At 36.4% G+C, this 19,296-nt stretch overlaps 1 protein-coding gene across 3 annotated transcripts in view; it reads left to right on the forward strand.

Moving 5' to 3' along the window:
* Positions 1-450: 450 nt before the first annotated feature.
* Positions 451-19,296, forward strand: part of LOC121380439 (troponin T-like) — a 35,874-nt gene continuing 17,028 nt past the window's right edge. Inside the window, exons 1-8 of one of the 3 annotated variants that reach the window (XM_041509257.1) lie at positions 489-523; positions 7,385-7,454; positions 9,126-9,137; positions 9,506-9,529; positions 13,859-13,901; positions 15,461-15,577; positions 16,409-16,495; positions 17,651-17,803. In XM_041509257.1, coding sequence (XP_041365191.1) covers positions 7,429-7,454; positions 9,126-9,137; positions 9,506-9,529; positions 13,859-13,901; positions 15,461-15,577; positions 16,409-16,495; positions 17,651-17,803 — 462 coding nt within the window. In that variant the 5' untranslated portion in view covers positions 489-523; positions 7,385-7,428. Of the gene's footprint in view, positions 524-7,384; positions 7,455-9,125; positions 9,138-9,505; positions 9,530-13,858; positions 13,902-15,460; positions 15,578-16,408; positions 16,496-17,650; positions 17,804-19,296 lie in introns of all 3 variants that reach the window. The other 2 variants (XM_041509256.1, XM_041509258.1) reach the window with 2 other exon arrangements.

Raw genomic sequence — 19,296 nt, forward strand, 5'->3', positions numbered from 1 at the left:
GAGAATTGTAAACGACGTTGTGATATAACACCGCGCCTGTTAATACCACCACACTACAAGTAGCCTCCGTGCACCGGGCTACCAAAAATACTCGACGGAGTCATGTTTCTCATTGCCTATAAAAGGTGTGCTGCCTTCTCAACCACTGGTTCCGATTGGTACGCCAGCTTCTAGAGATTCGTCTGCATTCTTGGAACACTCCATTATTCACAACGTAGGGTTGTTTAGATGAAATTTATAAATTTCAACCTAATTTTCGGCTGTATGTTTTAGGAACCACCAATATAGATAACATTTGTATGTATTCATTACGGGGGTCTTTTTAGAAATGTAATTTCACTTCTTAGGTTGAATTTGGAAATATATTTCTAAAGCTGACACCCCTCTGCCGGAAAACGGATTTCGCTTAGTAATTCTCAATGACGAGCATTGGTACCTATGTCCTATATACATTGAATTCCCCTTGCAAATCTCTCTGAACATTCCAACAGCAGTTTGGCAGCCATTTTGTTTCGATACCCAGGTAAGTGAATTTATCGTCTGCAGTGGTTATCTACATATAAAAAAATAGCATGTTGCGGCCGCATTTCAGCTACATACACACGCACACCCCTCTTATTAATGAATGTTTTATATTATTTCTGCAGAAAGAATATACACACATCTCTTTCTGCACAAAACTTGATTAATTTGTGTACCAAGGTCGTATTATCATTATGATTCATGACGTTTACACCCACATTTTATTCATATTTCTACGTTAAACTACATTGCTTTAAATTTATTAGACTATGCTTTTGATCGTCCCGTCACATCAGTTATCATTATCCATAATCATTCGCAATAAGATGATGACAAATGCACGTTTATAAAATGCCCGTGCATGTTTTCTTCTACTACTTAAAATGTGAAAACAAGTAGAACTAGATTATCACAATCTAACACACACTGCACATACAACCTAACTAACTCACACTCCGTGGATATGAAAGAAAGAAAGAAAGAAATGTTTTATTTAACGACACGCTCAACACATTTTTATTTACGGTTATATGGCGTCAGACATATGGTTATGGACCACACAGATTTTTGAGAGGAAACCCGCTGTCGCCACTACATGGGCTACTCTTTCCGATTAGCAGCAAGGGATCTTTTATTTGCGCTTCCCACAGGCAGGATAGCACAAACCATGGCCTTTGTTGAACCAGTTATGGATCACTGGTCGGTGCAAGTGGTTTACACCTACCCAATGAGCCTTGCGGAGCACTCACTCAGGGTTTGGAGCCGGTATCTGGATTAAAAATCCAATGACGCGACTGGGATCCGAACCCAGTACCTACCAGCCTGTAGACCGATGGCCTAACCACGACGCCACCGAGGCCGGTCCGTTGATATGAATGCATCTTAACTTGCATATAATGGCCACCGCAGTTAACTGTTCATTAAAGAAACATTATGCGCTGATCACTTAATATCTATTACAATCGTCTAGCATAGCTAGATACGTGCATGTACGTGTGTAAATTGTCCTAGTATATTATGTAATTTAAAGATGCTTTCTAGTGCAATATCCATGGTGCTTTATAATAACGCTGCCGTGCCACCGTAATTCAGTATGCACTGTCACTGTGAATCTGGTGCAACATAACAAAACTTCACTGTTTTTGTATTGTAGTATAATTAATCAGCATTGTCTTACTAGTGCATCACATATATATTTGGGATGGGACGTAGCCCAGTGGTAAAGCGCTCGCTTGATGCGCGATCGGTTTAGGATCGATCCCCGTCGGTGGCCCCGTTGGGTTATTTCTCGTTCCAGCTAGTGCACCACGACTGGTTAACAAAGCCGTGGTATGCAGTATTCTGTTTGTGGGATGGTGCATATAAAAGATCTTTGCTGCTAATCGAAAAGAGTAGCCCATGAAATGGCGACAGCGGGTTTCCTCTCTATATATATCTGTGTGGTCCTTAACCATATGTCTGACGCCATATAGCCATAAATAAAATGTGTTGAGTGCGTCGTTAAATAAAACATTTCCTCCCTTCCTTCCACATAGATATTTACACAGCATTGCAATTATGTTGCGCTAAACTGCATACTTTCTGGTGCGGAATATTTATAGCTTATGTAATTGATACTGTATTGTTAATACTCATCCCATCGAGAGTTTCATTTCATTTCATTTATTTTCGTACTTATATCCAATTAAGGTTAAAGCACGCTGTCCTGGGCACACACCTCAGCTATCGGGGCTGTCTGTCCAGGACAGTGAACTAGTTGTTAGTGGTTAATGAGAAAGAAGAGGGTGTAGTGGTCTAACACCTACCCATTGAGTCGTTAAAACACGCTCTGCGTGGGAGCCGGTACCGGGCTGCGAATACAGTACCTACCAGCCTTATGTCCGATGGCTTAACCACGACACCACCGAGGCCGGTTAAAACTATATACAAATTATACCCGTTATTAACCCGGAAAGTCTAGAATCGTGTATCATTGTATTCATACGCGTACGTCTGCCATATGCATCTGATATGAGCAGGAAGTATTTCTAAGTAGCAGGATCTAACCTCCTCCGCGGACCCAGCTAGTGCCATATAACTGGTATACCAAATACCATGGTATGTGTTGTCCTGTCGGTAGAGAAATACAAACAAAAGACCCCTTACTACTGGTGAAAAAAATGTAATCTGTATCCTTTTAAAGACTGTGTCAGAATAATCAAATGTTTAATTAATCAATGTGCTCCAGTTGTGTCGAAAAACAAGCTAAAATATATGTTAAAGGGACATACCCTAGTTTCAACCCGTGAAAATTAACACTAAGTTTATTTAATCTACAAACCTATAACACATTTGAATAAAGTTACAATAGAGTGAAACATGAGTCTGTGACTTTGAAATGGTGAAATACCCTCTAAAAATAAACTAAAACTTGACTCCATAAGTGTTACTTCTCAGACGCACGTGCGTTTTAAAAAATATGAGAAATGCATTTTGTGACATTAAAAACACCAGGATGACAAATAACACTTCGAATGTACGGAATTGATAATCTAAACAATAAAATCTTAAGTAAAGTATGATTTAAGTTATGAAAAACGGTTACAACAGTCAAAAATATGCGTTAGTGTTTAAAAACTAGGGTATGTCCCTTTAATGTATATATATCTTCATGCTTCTTATATAAATAATAATGCACGTGTGTATTCACTCGAGTAGTTCGACATTTTAGGTAATTATACACACGTTCAAGACTATACTACCAAATTATTATTTTCTTACCCATAGGAAAGAACATCGTGTGATATTTGTGGTATCACACTGTAATATTCAACATATGTAGAGGTCGATGCTATGATCCATGGTGATGACTTAGACATCAAAGCCATTCAAATCAACACTGCCAAAGTCGATTTTTATCTATGATTTGTAAAGGTTAACACGAAACAAAAAAGTGTTAGTTGAAAAATACATTTACGTTTCTTTTAAACCTGTTTCAAATAATATGAAATAAATAAAATACCAACGATTCCACAGTTAGAAGGAAATGTTCTATTTAACGACGCACTCAACACATTTTATTTATGGTTATATGGCGTCGGACATATGGTAAAGGAACACACAGATATTGAGGGCGGAAACACGCTGTCGCCACTTTATGGGCTACTCTTTTCGATTAGCAGCAAGGAATCTTTTATATGCACCATCCCACAGACAGGATAACACATACCACGGCTTTTGATATACCAGTCGTGGTGCACTGGCTAGAACGAGAAATAGCCCAATTGGCCCACCAACGAGGATCGATCTAAGACCGACCACGCATCAAGCGAGCGCTGCCCCACTGAGCTACGTCCCGCTCTCCACAGTTAGAATGTATCCGAGATCAATATTCATGTAAGAGTAAAAGGGATTGTGGTTGTCCTTGACGCACTCAACACATTTTATTTACGGTTATATGGCGTCAGACATATGGTTAAGGACCACACAGATTTTGAGAGGAAACCCGCTGTTGCCACAACATGGGCTACTCTTTCTGATTAGCAGCAAGGGATCTTTTATGTGCGTTTCCCACAGGCAGGATAGCATAAACCATGGCCTTTGTTGAACCAGTTATGGATCACTGGTCGGTGCAAGTGGTTTACACCTACCCATTGAGCCTTGCGGAGCACTCACTCAGGGTTTGGAGTCGGTATCTGGATTAAAAATCCCATGCCTCGACTGGGATCCGAACCCAGTACCTACCATCCTGTAGACCGATGGCCTAACCACGACGCCACCGAGGCCGATTGTGGTTGTCCTTGAAGGCTTGGCTTGAATAAGTGCAGCCGCTTTTTGTTCATGGTTATGGAATGGTGCATTAATTAACATTCATACTATATATTCCAAAATAAACGTAGATATGCATGCTAACTATTATTAAAAAAAAAAAAAAAATATTTGACTGACCTTAACTGGATCAAAACATACAGTCGCAATAATTACTAATGCATATGGCAATACAATACGGAAAAATAATTTAAAAAAAAAAAAAAAAAATCAATGTAATCTTTTAAAATTTAAAAAGTGAAGTTAAAAAGTCCCAATAATGAAACTATAAAATAGTGCATATAGAATAGTTTCCTCTATCCTCTTTACTTTCGTATGATCAGCTTCCAAATAGGCCTAATGATTTTTTTTGCCGATGACGTGGTGGTTAAGCCATCGCCTTGCCATATCATCCGCCTTGTGCAGAATAGCGTGCTATTACTTTAAGTTGACATAATCATAAAATAAATTAAATAAATTAAATGGCATGGCTTAGATTGCATACACAATTATGTATTCTCTGTTTCTTGTTTTTCACCCATATGCAAAATCTTTCTCCAAATTATATCTCAATTTCTTTTTTTTTGGAACTAATACAAATTCATTAACAACAAAAAGCCAGATGCTAATTTAAATTCTGAAATGGCGATATGGTGCTTTTAATTAATACTAGTGTTCTGCAAGTTGCGCAATGGCGGTTCTGCAAGCAGCGGGGGAGAGAGTCTTGATAACCGGTCTTCTTTCCAGATGTGGAGCCAGTTGCTTATATAGACCTTTATCTCTTGGCACAAGCTTTGGAAACGCGATACCTGGCCATAGCCTGACAAATGTACACTCGGTTACCGACACAACCATATAGCTTATTGCGTACCGACAGCTTGGGTGCGTAAACAGCAGCAGGCTACTATTGTTCAAGTTGGTATAGGGTGCCATTCTTGCTCTGACGTTTCTTCTTCCTTTGCTGGTTTTCTCGGGTTTTTCTCGCTGATGATTTAACGTAGGTAATATATCGGTATTCGTTTTTACTTAGCATAATATTGTTTTACTTTTACATAATGTATTACGAATTGTATTATTTAGTTTTGTATATTTTTGTAGGTGCACTTTTTAAGTGCGTACAGATTTAAGTTTTTTAACAAGACACTCACTACAGTCTCTCCCACAGTGGAATGTTGTGGGCACGATCAGGTGTACTGCATGGAAACATTCCACACTAGAACGACCATGTAGAGAAAACATAACGACCACCAGCTTTACCACTGGCGTAGGAAGCGAGGGGCGGGGGGGGGGGAGACAAGGCATGTGCCCCCCACTTTTCAGATATTTTGCTTTATATTTGCTTTATATGGTTTATAATAGTGTAAAAGTGTGTAAATATAAAAGTTGCCTGTAAGTCTCTGTAGATCGTATAAAGTATGTGTAGTCTGACTCTTGAATGGAAATATAATCATTAAAGGGATGAAACTGAAGTTCCGACCGGAACGAACGACTATGTCATTATTTGTAAGCCGGCCAATTAATGGCTGTAGAAGCAATCTGCACACAGCGCTGTTATCGAAATAATGTTATCCCGGATATTTTAGCCCCTATGGGTAATACAATGACCCAACACAGTGGCGTAGGAAGATGCCAAAACGTGTGTGTTGGGGGTGGGGTGTGCACACACACACACACACACACACACAAACACACACACAGACACACACACACAGACACAGACACACACACACACACACTTTTTCTTGGTCCAGTAGCAGCAGTAATGGTTTTTATGTGTGTGTGTATATATATATATATATATATATATATATATATATGCTACTGGATCAAGGAAAAGTGTGTGGGGGGGGGGGGGGGGGGGGGGCATGCCCCTTGCCACCCCCTGCTTTCTACGCCAATGCAACATTCTCATAACAATGCAAGTAGTCTAAGTAGATGAATGCTAGTCACCTTGGCGGCCATTTTGGATGTCTTATGGTGTAGCTGCATATACTAAATATTGTCTTAATATATAAGTTAAAATCTCAGACCTAAATAAAATTATTTCCGGGAACCATACCGTACATAGAGAAAAGGAGAAACTATTTTTGTTTTCAACGTAATATATATTTGTTTCTATTTCTAAAATAATATGTTGGTGAAAAGAATAATATGTTGGTGAAAAGAATTCATACATGATTTGTAGTTGTTTTAATGATTTAATAATGTGAAAAGAGTACATTCATAAATTTTATGTAGTAAAAATATTTTTAGAAAGGCAAACCTACCCTACCTAAAACATTTTTAGCACATTCCAGGAAGCACACATTGTTTTAGGCCGTATGCTTGACAACACGTGCAATAGTTACGTAATTCAGGATTATAAAAAATGTTGCTCCGGGAATACAATGCCGTGCCATGGCAGTGATATAAAGACCTTTCAGAGAAGAAATAAAACATGATCTTAGAAGCTGGCAGCCATTGTAACTTCTATAAATATCAAACACAGACATATTTGTGCAGAAAGGATGGAATGATCAAAGCATTTTCTTGCAATGATGTGCAACTCAAAGAAAGCAGTTGTCTTTCTGTTAGTGTTTGTTAACTGATCACCACTCTCTTGTTTATTTCAGGATATTTAACTCACTTTAGAGGGGATGCACATCCAAAAATCCCCACACCTCTGGATCTGCTACTGACAGTCATAATTATGTGCATAGGCGTACGGGCTGCCATCTTGGTAGGCTGGCTTTTGCCCAAATTAAACGAGAATGCCCGAATCTGGATAATAACATTTATTCATATTAACATTACTACCAAACAGCTATATAGGGTTGGGAACGAATTACTACGCATTTTTATACAGTTACAACTAATTTTGAGGGTAGAATGATGGAAATCCATGGTAAAAAGGTCTCAGGTTAGCACATTTTGCCCGAATATCTGTATCAATTTTGCCAGAATTTAAGATTTTGCTTCAACACTGGGGGGGGGGGGGGGGGGGGGGCGTTTACCCACTCTGCCCCCTGTCTCGTACGCTTATGATTATGTAATAGGTTCGACTGTACATTAATGGACATTAATTTTTCTTTTTCAGCTTGCTTGAGACCTGGTATATAGCTTCAACTCCAGAGAAACAAAATGGCGGACGAGGAACAACAACCAGCGTAAGGACCATAGCTAATTAACCATAGACACTTAAACATGGATTCTTGGGTCGCATAACACAATTCAGGTTTCCTAGAGCCTAGGCACTCACAAGTTATGGATCCATGGGTCCTGTAATTGAGATTCGGTGGTAGTAGTTTCATTAGTGAGGACCCCGTGCGTGGAGGATCAGATGATACCAATACAATACGTATACGGGATACAGTTCTATTAATATTCAACCAATTTCAATACATTTTATAGACGCTCATGCCACATGTGGTTGAGAAGTTTTGGAAGCATACTGTGCATTTAAATGGTTTAAAAAAAAACCCCAAAACAATATATATATATATATATATATATATATATATATATATAAAATTAAAATTCGGACTATACATATATGCTACATATGATTTGAGAATCTAGCCGGCCTAAATATCTATTTAAAGCCGATCCATTGTAAAGTTTTAAAATCTGACGAGGCTGTGAAAGTGGATGGTTAGACGTCTACCCCGTTTTACCGTGATGCTCGATTCAGTACAGGTGTTCAGTACCCTAACCCTAATCCTAACCCTAACCCCAACTTCAGTCAGCAAACGTTTCGCGAATTGGTTCTCTACGTGGCCATTTGGTTTAATTTGAAGCGCATAAACCAATCTAGCGGACCTTTTTCTGCTCGGTGTAGCTGAACGCAGCCCAGGTGTTTACAGCGTTTACAGATTATTAAACACAAAATAAACTTATGTATATGAAGTACTGTTATAATTTATATTATATTATTATTATTAATTATCAATATGTTAAGTAGTGTAACTGATAGAATTGTGTCAATTTAACATTAAAGGCGCAGACCCCAGTTTCAACAAACTTGTAACATATATAGATAAAGTTACAACAGAGGGAACCAAGTGTCTATGACATCGAAACAGCGAAGTACCCCTTAAAATAGACTAGAGCTCGACTTCTTAACCGTTACTTCTTGGAGATACGTGCATTTTTAAAAATACAATAAAAATTCATTTTGTTTTTTGTATGTAAAATACCAGAATGACCAGAAACACTTCAACCGGCCTCGGTGGCGTCGTGGTTAGGCCATCGGTCTACAGGCTGGTAGGTACTGGATTCGGATCCCAGTCGAGGCATGGGATTTTTAATCCAGACACCGACTCCAAACCCTGAGTGAGTGCTCCGCAAGGCTCAATGGGTAGGTGTAAATCACTTGCACCGACCAGTGATCCATAACTGGTTCAACAAAGGTCATGGTTTGTGCTATCCTGCCTGTGGGAAGCGCAAAAAAAAAAGATCCTTTGCTGGCTGTCGTAAAAGAGTAGCCTATGTGGCGACAGCGGGTTTCCTCTAAAAAACAGTGTCAGAATGACCATATGTTTGACGTCCAATAGCTGATAATAAGATAAAAAATCAATGTGCTCTAGTGGCGTCGTTAAATAAAAGAAACTTTACTTTAGAAACACTTCAGATGTACGGAAATGGATAATCTAAACAATAAAATCTAAGTACTGTTTGATTTCAGTGATAAAAAAGGGCTGTGACAGTACAAAATATGCCATAGTGTTTAAAAACTGGGGCCTGTCACTTTAGTATAAAATATGTGACGTAATGTATGAATAGCGATTGTTTTAGTGTGATATATTATTATTATGTCTTGCAATGCTTTGTTGTTTCAGAGAAGGAGAGGAGTAAGTAGTACTACTTTCTTAACGTAATAATAAAGTATTACATTTCTCGTTTTCTTTAAAACAAAACATTTTCCTTTTTTGTTTTAATACTAAACGTACATGTATTACTAAAATTGTATTAACAACTAACACAAAAATAACATTAATGCTTCTTTATAACTAATAAATATATTTTGAACGCATTATTTAAATTGTTTATCTATATTTGTTCAGTTTGTTTATCTATTAATCTTGTTAGTGTACACGCTAATGCGAATTTTAAAGCACTATATTGAAGATTGAAGGTTGCCTATTTACATAATTGTTATTTCCTGAATTTTTAACAGTTATTTTAAACTATGGATTATTTATTTACTTTTTTTGTCTAGACGTCCTAAACATACCGAAACGACGTGAGTCCGTATTGCTTGGTCTTTCTATGACAAACCGAAAATCCTCTGACTCTACGTGATCAATAATTTTCTATTGTTTCAATAACAAATAATAAAAATGAAAAATAAGAAAATAAGTCAACAGCTGCAAGCTGTCTAGCTACATGACTAAAATATGATGCCTGATATTATCAGCTTTGATCACTTATATCTAACATATTTCTAATTATTTCAAGTAATGTTAAAGCACACTGTCCTGGGCATACAATTCGGCTACCTGGGCTGTCTGTCCAGGACAGCGCTTTGTGATTAGTGGTAGTGAAGTGAGAGTACTGGCTTTATTCTCCAGTGAACCATCGGCATCGAAGCCTGTAATGTAGTAGGCCTAATAAACTACGAGCCCAGTAGCTATCGGCTTCAACACTGACGGCTTAACGACCATGCCAAACTAGACTGGTTTCGCTGCGGTTTTAAAACACTGTAGGGACAGAGGACGCTCGGTCTACTTGTTTCAGTATGTGGGAACTTATTGCAGAATTCTTTCGTAGTCACGAATGCATGATTTTAGGTTTTAGAATTGAGTAAAGAAATATTTAGACACCTTGTTAAAATACAATTGGTCTAAAGTGTGTGAATAATGCAAGCATGGTTTATTACAGAATGTCTTCAAAGCTAGAACATCTTTCATTGATATATCATTCTATGCCATGCTTATAAATAATGGTTGTGGAAAAGTACAATAAATAGACCGCATGCTACCTGAGTTACTACAAGTCGAAGTATGAGGTTGCTCATTAATTAGTATACGACCATCATTCTCATAATATTTAATGCACATTTTTGAAGAAAAAAAATTGTAGACTATTTAAATGTGTGTTGCATGATTCTGTCATGGATGGTGAAGTGGGTTTCTTTTCTTCTTTTTGTCGTTTTTTTTTTTTGTCAAAGAAGCAAATGCTTAGATTAGAAAAGTCTGCAATATTTATTTATTAGTAGCTATAGAGCGGTCCGATATCTATCTCATTCATTGCGATATTGGTAGCCGCGAATTGAAATATGCGTGTGCGCTTTGTTTCCTGAAATCTCATTGTCATAGAAACTGTATGACTGGTCGGATATGTGTACTGGATTTAATTGTTGGTTTAGTCTTTAATACTTGTGACATATTATTTCATGTTTTAACAAAAGCTATTTTTGCAGTTGCACAACGATCCAATACAATTACAAGCATGAATAAAAAGCAAAGTTAAATATTTGCTTATTTAAACAAAATAATACAATAAAAATTAATTTAAAGTTTATTTTAAAAAAATATTTATTGTTTTTTATGAAATATTTGTATGAATATTTAATGTCTATAATTAGCAAATAATTTAAACGCGATTTTTTACATACACAGTTTCAGGAAATCTATTTACCATGGCGTGTTTTTGTTTTTGTAGTATTTAAAATTAATTTTAAAAATTATTTTCTTGAAATGCTTGTCTGGATGTCCAACAGTTTGGTTTTTTATAATTACAAAACGTTTATTAACATTTGTAAACATGAATTTATACACATCTTGTGAACATGGTTTTAGCTATTTAATATAATTACCATGACGAGTTTATATTTTAATCTAACAATAACATAACACCATATTCTAACAAAATGGACATAACATTTTAACTAAATAACATGTACAATTGTAAAACTGTTATTTGACTAACTCTACTAATATGACATGTTTTATATAGGCGTGAAGAGCATCATGCACCGATGTAAGTTCTCATTGTTATTTCTTGTTCTTTATAACAGCGGCAATAACGAGAAAAGTAAGAAAAGAAAGACGAGAAAATAAGCACAAAGAAAATAATGTTCAACAAAAAAAGAAAGAAAAAAAGCCAAACGAGGATAAACTATCTTTTTTTTCGTTTGACTCTTAACCTTTCCTTGTCGGTGGGACAGTGTATATAAAATACCCCTTGCTAATAATGAAAAATGTAGCGGGTTTTTTCTCTAATACTATATGTCAAAATTACCATCCAATAGCCGATGATTAATAAATCATTGTGCTTTAGTGGTGTCGTTAAACAAAAACTTTAACTTTACCCCACTCCCCCCTTTAAAAAAAATAAATTTCGTGCTAATATCCACTTAAGATTTGAGCACGCTCTCCTGGGCACACTATTGATTATGGACTGTCTGTCCAGGGCAGTGGGTTAATGGTTCCGTGGTCGTGGGTACGAGAACTCGGTGTCATAGCCTTACACGTTCTACTGATTCCTTTAAAATTACTTTGACCTGGAGTCGGAACTAGATTTAAACCAGCACCCACCAGCCTTAAGACCAGACGATTATTCACTAATCTTCTAAGACCAATTTGGCCATCGGTCTACAGGCTGGTAGGTACTGGGTTCGGATCCCAGTCGAGGCATGGGTTTTTTAATCCAGATACCGACTCCAAACCCTGAGTGAGTGCTCCGCAAGGCTCAGTGGGTAGGTGTAAACCACTTGCAGCGACCAGTGATCCATAACTGGTTCAACAAAGGCCATGGTTTGTGCTATCCTGCCTGTGGGAAGCGCAAATAAAAGATCCCTTTCTGCCTGTCGTAAAAGAGTAGCCTATGTAGCGACAGCGGGTTTCCTCTCAAAATCTGTGTGGTCCTTAACCATACGTCTGACGCCATATAACCGTAAATAAAATGTGTTGAATGCGTCGTTAAATAAAACATTTCTTTCTTTCTTTCTTTCTTTCTAAGACCAATTTCACCGGTGTCTTATTTTCTTTGTCTTTACTTCAGCTGTCTTTATTTCCGTTGTGTGCATTGTTCTTCCATTCTAGGTCCTTAAGGTATGTCTGTGCCATCAGCCTGTGTCATCAGGGCATGGTGCCATTTTGAAAGTCAGATGCGTTTCAGCTAATTAATGTAACATGCTGTGTGGTCGATTTTAAAGACACTGACTCTAGTTTCAGAGTTACGTACCTCTTCCCTTTCGGACTAAATACACTTGAAACTATCTAAGAGACAGATAGGACAGGATAACAATATTATTAACATATTAACGTGCCTATATCCAATTAAAGTTTAAGCACGTCTCTCCCGGACTCAGTATCTGATTTCGCCAATTACTGGGTCCGAGACAGAAGGGGGATGGGTAGAGCTGGAAATAGCAATCCAAAGATAAAAAGGAATTGATTGTTCGGCCGAATATTTATATAACTGGGAGGATTTTCGAAGGACAGTTTAAAAATAAATCAGAGGAAGAAGAGAGGATCGGACTATTTAATAGTATATCAAAAGTAATTTGACATACAATTTTGAACGAAGGTCTAAAAATTTCAGAGACAGAATCCCCCCCCCCCCCCCCCCCCAATAAGAAAGTCATTGGAACTGTCAAAATTGATAATTAAGCAATAATTGTAAGTACACTTATAATTGCCGAAAATAAATGTCAAAGCCTAATAGCTAGAGACAGTGTCTTTGGTATGTTTGTTACAAGCTGTCTTATGGAAGACACGTGGAAGTACACGACTCAATACGACAATTGCAGATTCATACCAATGAAGATTTTCTGTTCACGCTCGTGTCCAAGTAAAACTAAGTAGTGTAGACAACTTGCCAACCACTACCTGTCAAACGGGACACGCTAAAGTTCATTTAAAGGGTCTTTTTTTTATCGTTTGTAACTCATGAAACGTTCAAAGAATGGTTTTCATACTTATGATGAATACCAGTATTAGAGAAGTGGGTCTTTCAAATGCATGCTCTTCGGGACCATAAATCTGTCCATAATTTAAATATTTTAAGAATTTTGTAACAAAAAACAAAAAAACAAAAAACATTTAAAAAAAAAGAAAAAAGTATGTATGTATATATATATATATATATATCGTATTTTGGATAGCCGATAACTTGGTTTTTACATATTAATGTCCTTGGTGTACCAAATATTAATTTTAATAAACAACAGAGGCTTTTTTGTGATTTGAAAATATTATATTTTATATAACGGAATTCATGCCCTGTTTAAGTTTTTAATTCAGTCTATTTATGTCTTTACTTGCGTGCATACTTCGTTTTCCACTTTCATATAATTACAGACAAATGTCCTCCACTATTTACTAAAACATTTCTCCTTTGGTTTCATTTTATATAGGTTTTTTTATAATATTTTACTGTATTTTTGTTATAAATTTAAACTGCACCAAAATGAAACTTTATGTTATTTGATGTGTCTCATTGTGCAATAAACGTTTAGTATACTCTGCTATTGTATACAAATGTATTTGTGGTGATATTGTTGTGGAGTTTTGTAGGATTTTGAGATATACATTACGTTTTTCTTTGTTTTCCTTTTTACCAACAGGCACGCTCCTGCTGACGAAAATGAAGCAAAGAAAGCCATGGAGGTAGGGACATTTATTTATGTAAAACTAAATTACTTTCGTTGTCACCTATTTTCGTAATTTTCGTGAATGAATGAATGAATGAATGCATGTTTAACGACAATCCAGCACAACGAACAAATTAATTTCGAGAATTCGTGTTCTATTATCCAAGAAAATATAGTTTCTAATACTGTCGTGAATTCTTGTTTTATTATCTAAGAAACTATCATAGTTTTTAATACTGTCGTGAATTCTTGTTCTATTATCCAAGTAAATATCATAGTTTCTAATAATGTCGTGAACTTGTGTCTAATTATCCAAGTAAATCTCATAGTTTCTAATAATGTCGTGAATTCTTGTTCAATTATCCAAGTAAATATCATAGTTTCTAATAATGTCGTGAACTTGTTTCTAATTATCCAAGTAAATATCATAGTTTCTAATAATGTCGTGAATTCTTGTTCAATTATCCAAGTAAATATCATAGTTTCTAATAATATCGTGAACTTGTGTCTAATTATCCAAGTAAATATCATAGTTTCTAATAATGTCGTGAATTCTTGTTCAATTATCCAAGTAAATATCATAGTTTCTAATAATATCGTGAACTTGTGTCTAATTATCCAAGTAAATATCATAGTTTCTAATAATATCGTGAACTTGTGTCTAATTATCCAAGTAAATATCATAGTTTCTAATAATATCGTGAACTTGTGTGTAATTATCCAAGTAAATACCATAGTTTCTAATAATGTCGTGAACTTGTGTCTAATTATCCAAGTAAATATCATAGTTTCTAATAATATCGTGAATTCTTGTTCAATTATCCAAGTAAATATCATAGTTTCTAATAATATCGTGAACTTGTGTCTAATTATCCAAGTAAATATCATAGTTTCTAATAATGTCGTGAATTCTTGTTCAATTATCCAAGTAAATATCATAGTTTCTAATAATGTCGTGAACTTGTGTCTAATTATCCAAGTAAATATAGTTTCTAATAATGTCGTGAATTCTTGTTCAATTATCAACGTAAATATCATAGTTTCCAATAATGTCGTGAACTTGTGTCTAATTATCCAAGTAAATATCATAGTTTCTAATAATGTCGTGAACTTGTGTCTAATTATCCAAGTAAATATCATAGTTTCTAATAATGTCGTGAATTCTTGTTCAATTATTCAAGTAAATCTCATAGTTTCTAATAATGTCGTGAACTTGTGTCTAATTATCCAAGTAAATATCATAGTTTCTAATAATATCGTGAATTTTTCCAAGTAAATATCATACATGCGCCTGTGACGTTGGTCGTTAAACGGTAATCAAACGTTTATCGGCATTTAGGAATTGTCAATTCAATTCAATTCATTTATTTGCCAAAGCAATTGCCTATAGGCATAAACATAATTTTAGGCCTACATAATAAATTTACATAATTACGAAAAAAACCCCAGCGACAAACGTATAAATATACATGTAACATGAAATGAATGAAATGAATGAATGTTAACGACACCCCAGCACCCCTTACGGTTCTCTTACTATATTTTGCTGACCACGTGTTTTATTATCCATGACAGGAAGCAAAGAGGAAGAAGTTGGAGAAGCAACAGCAGGAACTGGCGGAGTACGAGGAGATGAGACGCGAGGAACGAGAGAAAGAAGCAGAGGAAATCGCCAGACTCAGGGAACGACGGGTACGCGTCGTCAGTCGGATCTTACTGACTCTCCACACTAGTCTCCCTTGGTAGATCTGACATGAGCTAACACCAACTGATTTCATATCGCGAACAGCTGCCCCAGGTTCAGCCAGCAAACGTTTCGCTAACTTTCACGACGTATTTGATAGGTTCCCAACGTGGTCATTTGGTTTACCGAGAAGCGCAAAAACCAGTCTAGCAGACGTTTTATTCTGCTCGATGTGGCTGAATTCAGTCCCATAGGCGTATGGGCTCCCATTTTTGTAGAGGCAGGCTGGTTTTTGCCCGAATTAAACGAAAATATTTATTCATATTACCATTTCTACTAAACAGCTACATAGGGTTGCAAACGAATCACTACGCAATTGTATATGGACTACAACTAATTTTGTGGGTAGAATGATGGAAATAAATGGTAAAAAGGTATCATTTTAACACATTTTGCCCGAATATCTCTATAATTTTTGCCCGAATTTGAAGTTTTGCTCGAGCACTAGGGGGAATTTGGCCCCAACCCCACCCCCGTCTCGTACGCTTATACGATTCAGTCATGTCATATCATAGGAGTTTACGTGCACATTCGGACCTCTCAAATCATTTCAAGTAGTATAAATAATTAGTATTATGAAGAGAATTAGTTTAAGAGAATAATCTACTTCCATGTTAATAACAGTTAATAAAGAGTCTATATCATAGTTTTACGACTGAATAATACGATTTATACATGTTGTCGATATTCCTTTAAAATGTTCAAAATGACATACCAAAAATATCCATGTCGCGTTATTAAGTAGATAATGACTATGTTATTCCACTGTTTCATTGCAGCTCCAACGAAAGAAGGAACGGGAAGAAGAAGAGAAGAAGTTGGCTGAATTGCGAGCACAAGAAGATGCGAGAATGAAGGCGGAAGCTGTGAGTTGGAAAACATCCACATTATATATGTATACTGACGGCCAAAAGAAACTTTACATACATAGAATTTTAATAATTTGATGAATATTGTTGCTGATCGAAAAGACCCAATTTGAAAACCACCTTACAAACACTTTGCATGTATCATAAAATGCATTTTGATGCTTAGATGTTGAACTTCATAATACTTTCATATCTCCCATACCAATTGTTGGTTTCCTATAATACAAGGTCAAGCCTTGTAAAGTTTGGTTTGGACGTCAGTGTATTACGAAAACCACTAACAAAACTCCGGCTCTGTCCCACACCAAATCACAGCACTCTGCACACAACCAATCCACACACCCTCTCAATCCAATAAAATAAAACAAAACACGAAACAATAATTTTAAAACCCCCGAAAACAAAACAAAAAATACCAATCGTTTAAAATGTAACCTGGCAATAGCAATAAACAGTTGTCCGATAACCTGTATGTGTAGTAACATCTCGAAAATATTGTATAGTTAAATAACAATGATACCACAACAAGGATACCCGTATTGTAAGTTTACCGTTTGACTTTAAAATACTGAATTGATGCATTTCCGGTTTATATATTTATTGTGTATGTATATCAAGTAGAACGGGTATAAAACCTATTTAGCATAGTAATATGGAATAGTAATACGTCAAGTAGAAAGGGTATAAAACATATTTAGAATAGTAATACGGAATAGAAATACGTCAAGTAGAAAGGGTATAAAACATATTTAGAATAGTAATACGGAATAGAAATACGTCAAGTAGAAAGGGTATAAAACATATTTAGAATAGTAATACGGAATAGAAATACGTCAAGTAAAAAGGGTATAAAACCTATTTTGAATAGAAATACGTCAAGTAGAAAGGGTATAAATCATATTTGGAATAGTAATACAAGAAGTAGAAAGGGGAACAACCTATTCAGAATAGTAATACAAGTAGAAAGGGTATAAAACCTATTTATAATAGTAATACATCAAGTAGAAAGGATGTAAATCATAAATTAGAATGGTAATACATCAAGTAGAAAGGGTATAAGACAGAATGGTAATACATCAAGTAGAAAGGGAATAAATCTGATTTAGACTAGTAATACGTGTACCTGGTACATACCCTATTTACCCTATTTAGGAGGTGAGGAAGCGTAAGAAGGCCGAGGAGGAAGCGAGGCTTAAGGCTGAGAAGGAGCGCAAGAAGCTGGAGGCGGAAGAACGCCTGTCCATGGCCAAGAAGCCCAACTTCGTCATTACGAAACGTAGCGACTCGGACAAAGCCCCAGGAAGTGTAAGTTGCAAGCGAAACTCGCCAATCTTTCCTCGCTCTCATCTTTCCCTCTGTCTGTCTGTCTATCAGACTCTCTCTATCTCTCTCTGTCTGTCTGTCACTGTCTCTGCCTACTCCCACCTCTCTCTCTCTCTCTCTCTCTCTCTCTCTCTCTCTCTCTCTCTCTCTCTCTCTCTCTCTCTCTCTCTCTCTCTCTCTGTGTGTGTGCCTGCCCCTTTTTTCCTACACATTTGGTTATGATAAAGCTGCAATTTCTCTTACCCATCCTATAACATCGATCACTAACACAGGAACAACTTTAATAAAGCTCAAACACAGTTTTAATAGACACAAACACAACTTTAATAAAGTCAGACTCAAGCACAGCTTTAATAAACTTAAAGTTTGTTTTGTTTAACGACACCACCAGAGCACATTGATTAATTAATCCTCGGCTATTAGATGTCAAATATTTGGTAATTCTGACACGTAATCATCAGAGGAAAGCCGCTACTTTTTTTTCATTAGCAACAAGGGATCTTTTAGGTATGCAAATTCCCACAGACAGAAAAGCACATACCGCGGCCTTTGATCAGCTGTGATGCACTGGTTGGAACAAGAGAAAAACAACAACAACAACAATCAGTTAAATGGGTCTACCGAGGTGGTTCGATCCAGCGACGCAAGCACCTCATGCGGGCACTCAACTGACTGAGCTAAATCCCGCCCAGATTATTAATAAAGTCAGACACAAACAGCTTCAATAAACACAAAGACAAACACAGCTTTAATAAACCTCTTTTCTATATCTAAGACCATGTCTTGTTTATTTTCCCATGTTATAAGCAACTACAGTAGCTTTGTCACTAAATAAATATATTTTACAACAAACTACATGATATATCAATATCGGGGATTTCTAAGACAGTATTGTGTGAAGTATGTGTATGTATTTTTAAATATTGGTGTAATACACAAATGACTAGTGTTTATTTAATATTATACATGTATGTATACCACAGATTTACAACCGAATACCGAATGTCTGTTTGCATTTGTCCATGTACAAATGTCCGTCTTTGTTGTCAGATTTTACCATTTAACAACTAACATTACGTCATTAAGGCCACCGCAGACTTTTGCAACTTTGTCGCATATGCAACTGAAATTGAGACACATCTTCCTTTTAGCCCTGTTACTATATTTAGGGGATGCTGTATCAAAAAGACATGACATTGTCTGCCACATCATCACAAATTCATCCTCTTTTTTCCGGTGACCACATGTTGCTGGAGGCTGCCATTTTGTGTCATGTGATCACTATCTATCCGTTCATTGGCAGTTTGAATTATTGCGTCAACGTTTTGTGGCACTGAAGGCGCACACGTTTGCGACAGCGAACAATTAGATGCAATTACATGCAATAAAATCAAATATATTTGATCGGAGCAATTTCAGTTGTATGCAACATAAATTGCATAACAGGCTAGCGGACACGATGCAACGACGTACGA

This window comes from Gigantopelta aegis, chromosome 9 (assembly GCF_016097555.1).
Source record: "Gigantopelta aegis isolate Gae_Host chromosome 9, Gae_host_genome, whole genome shotgun sequence".
NCBI classification, from domain to species: domain Eukaryota; kingdom Metazoa; phylum Mollusca; class Gastropoda; order Neomphalida; family Peltospiridae; genus Gigantopelta; species Gigantopelta aegis.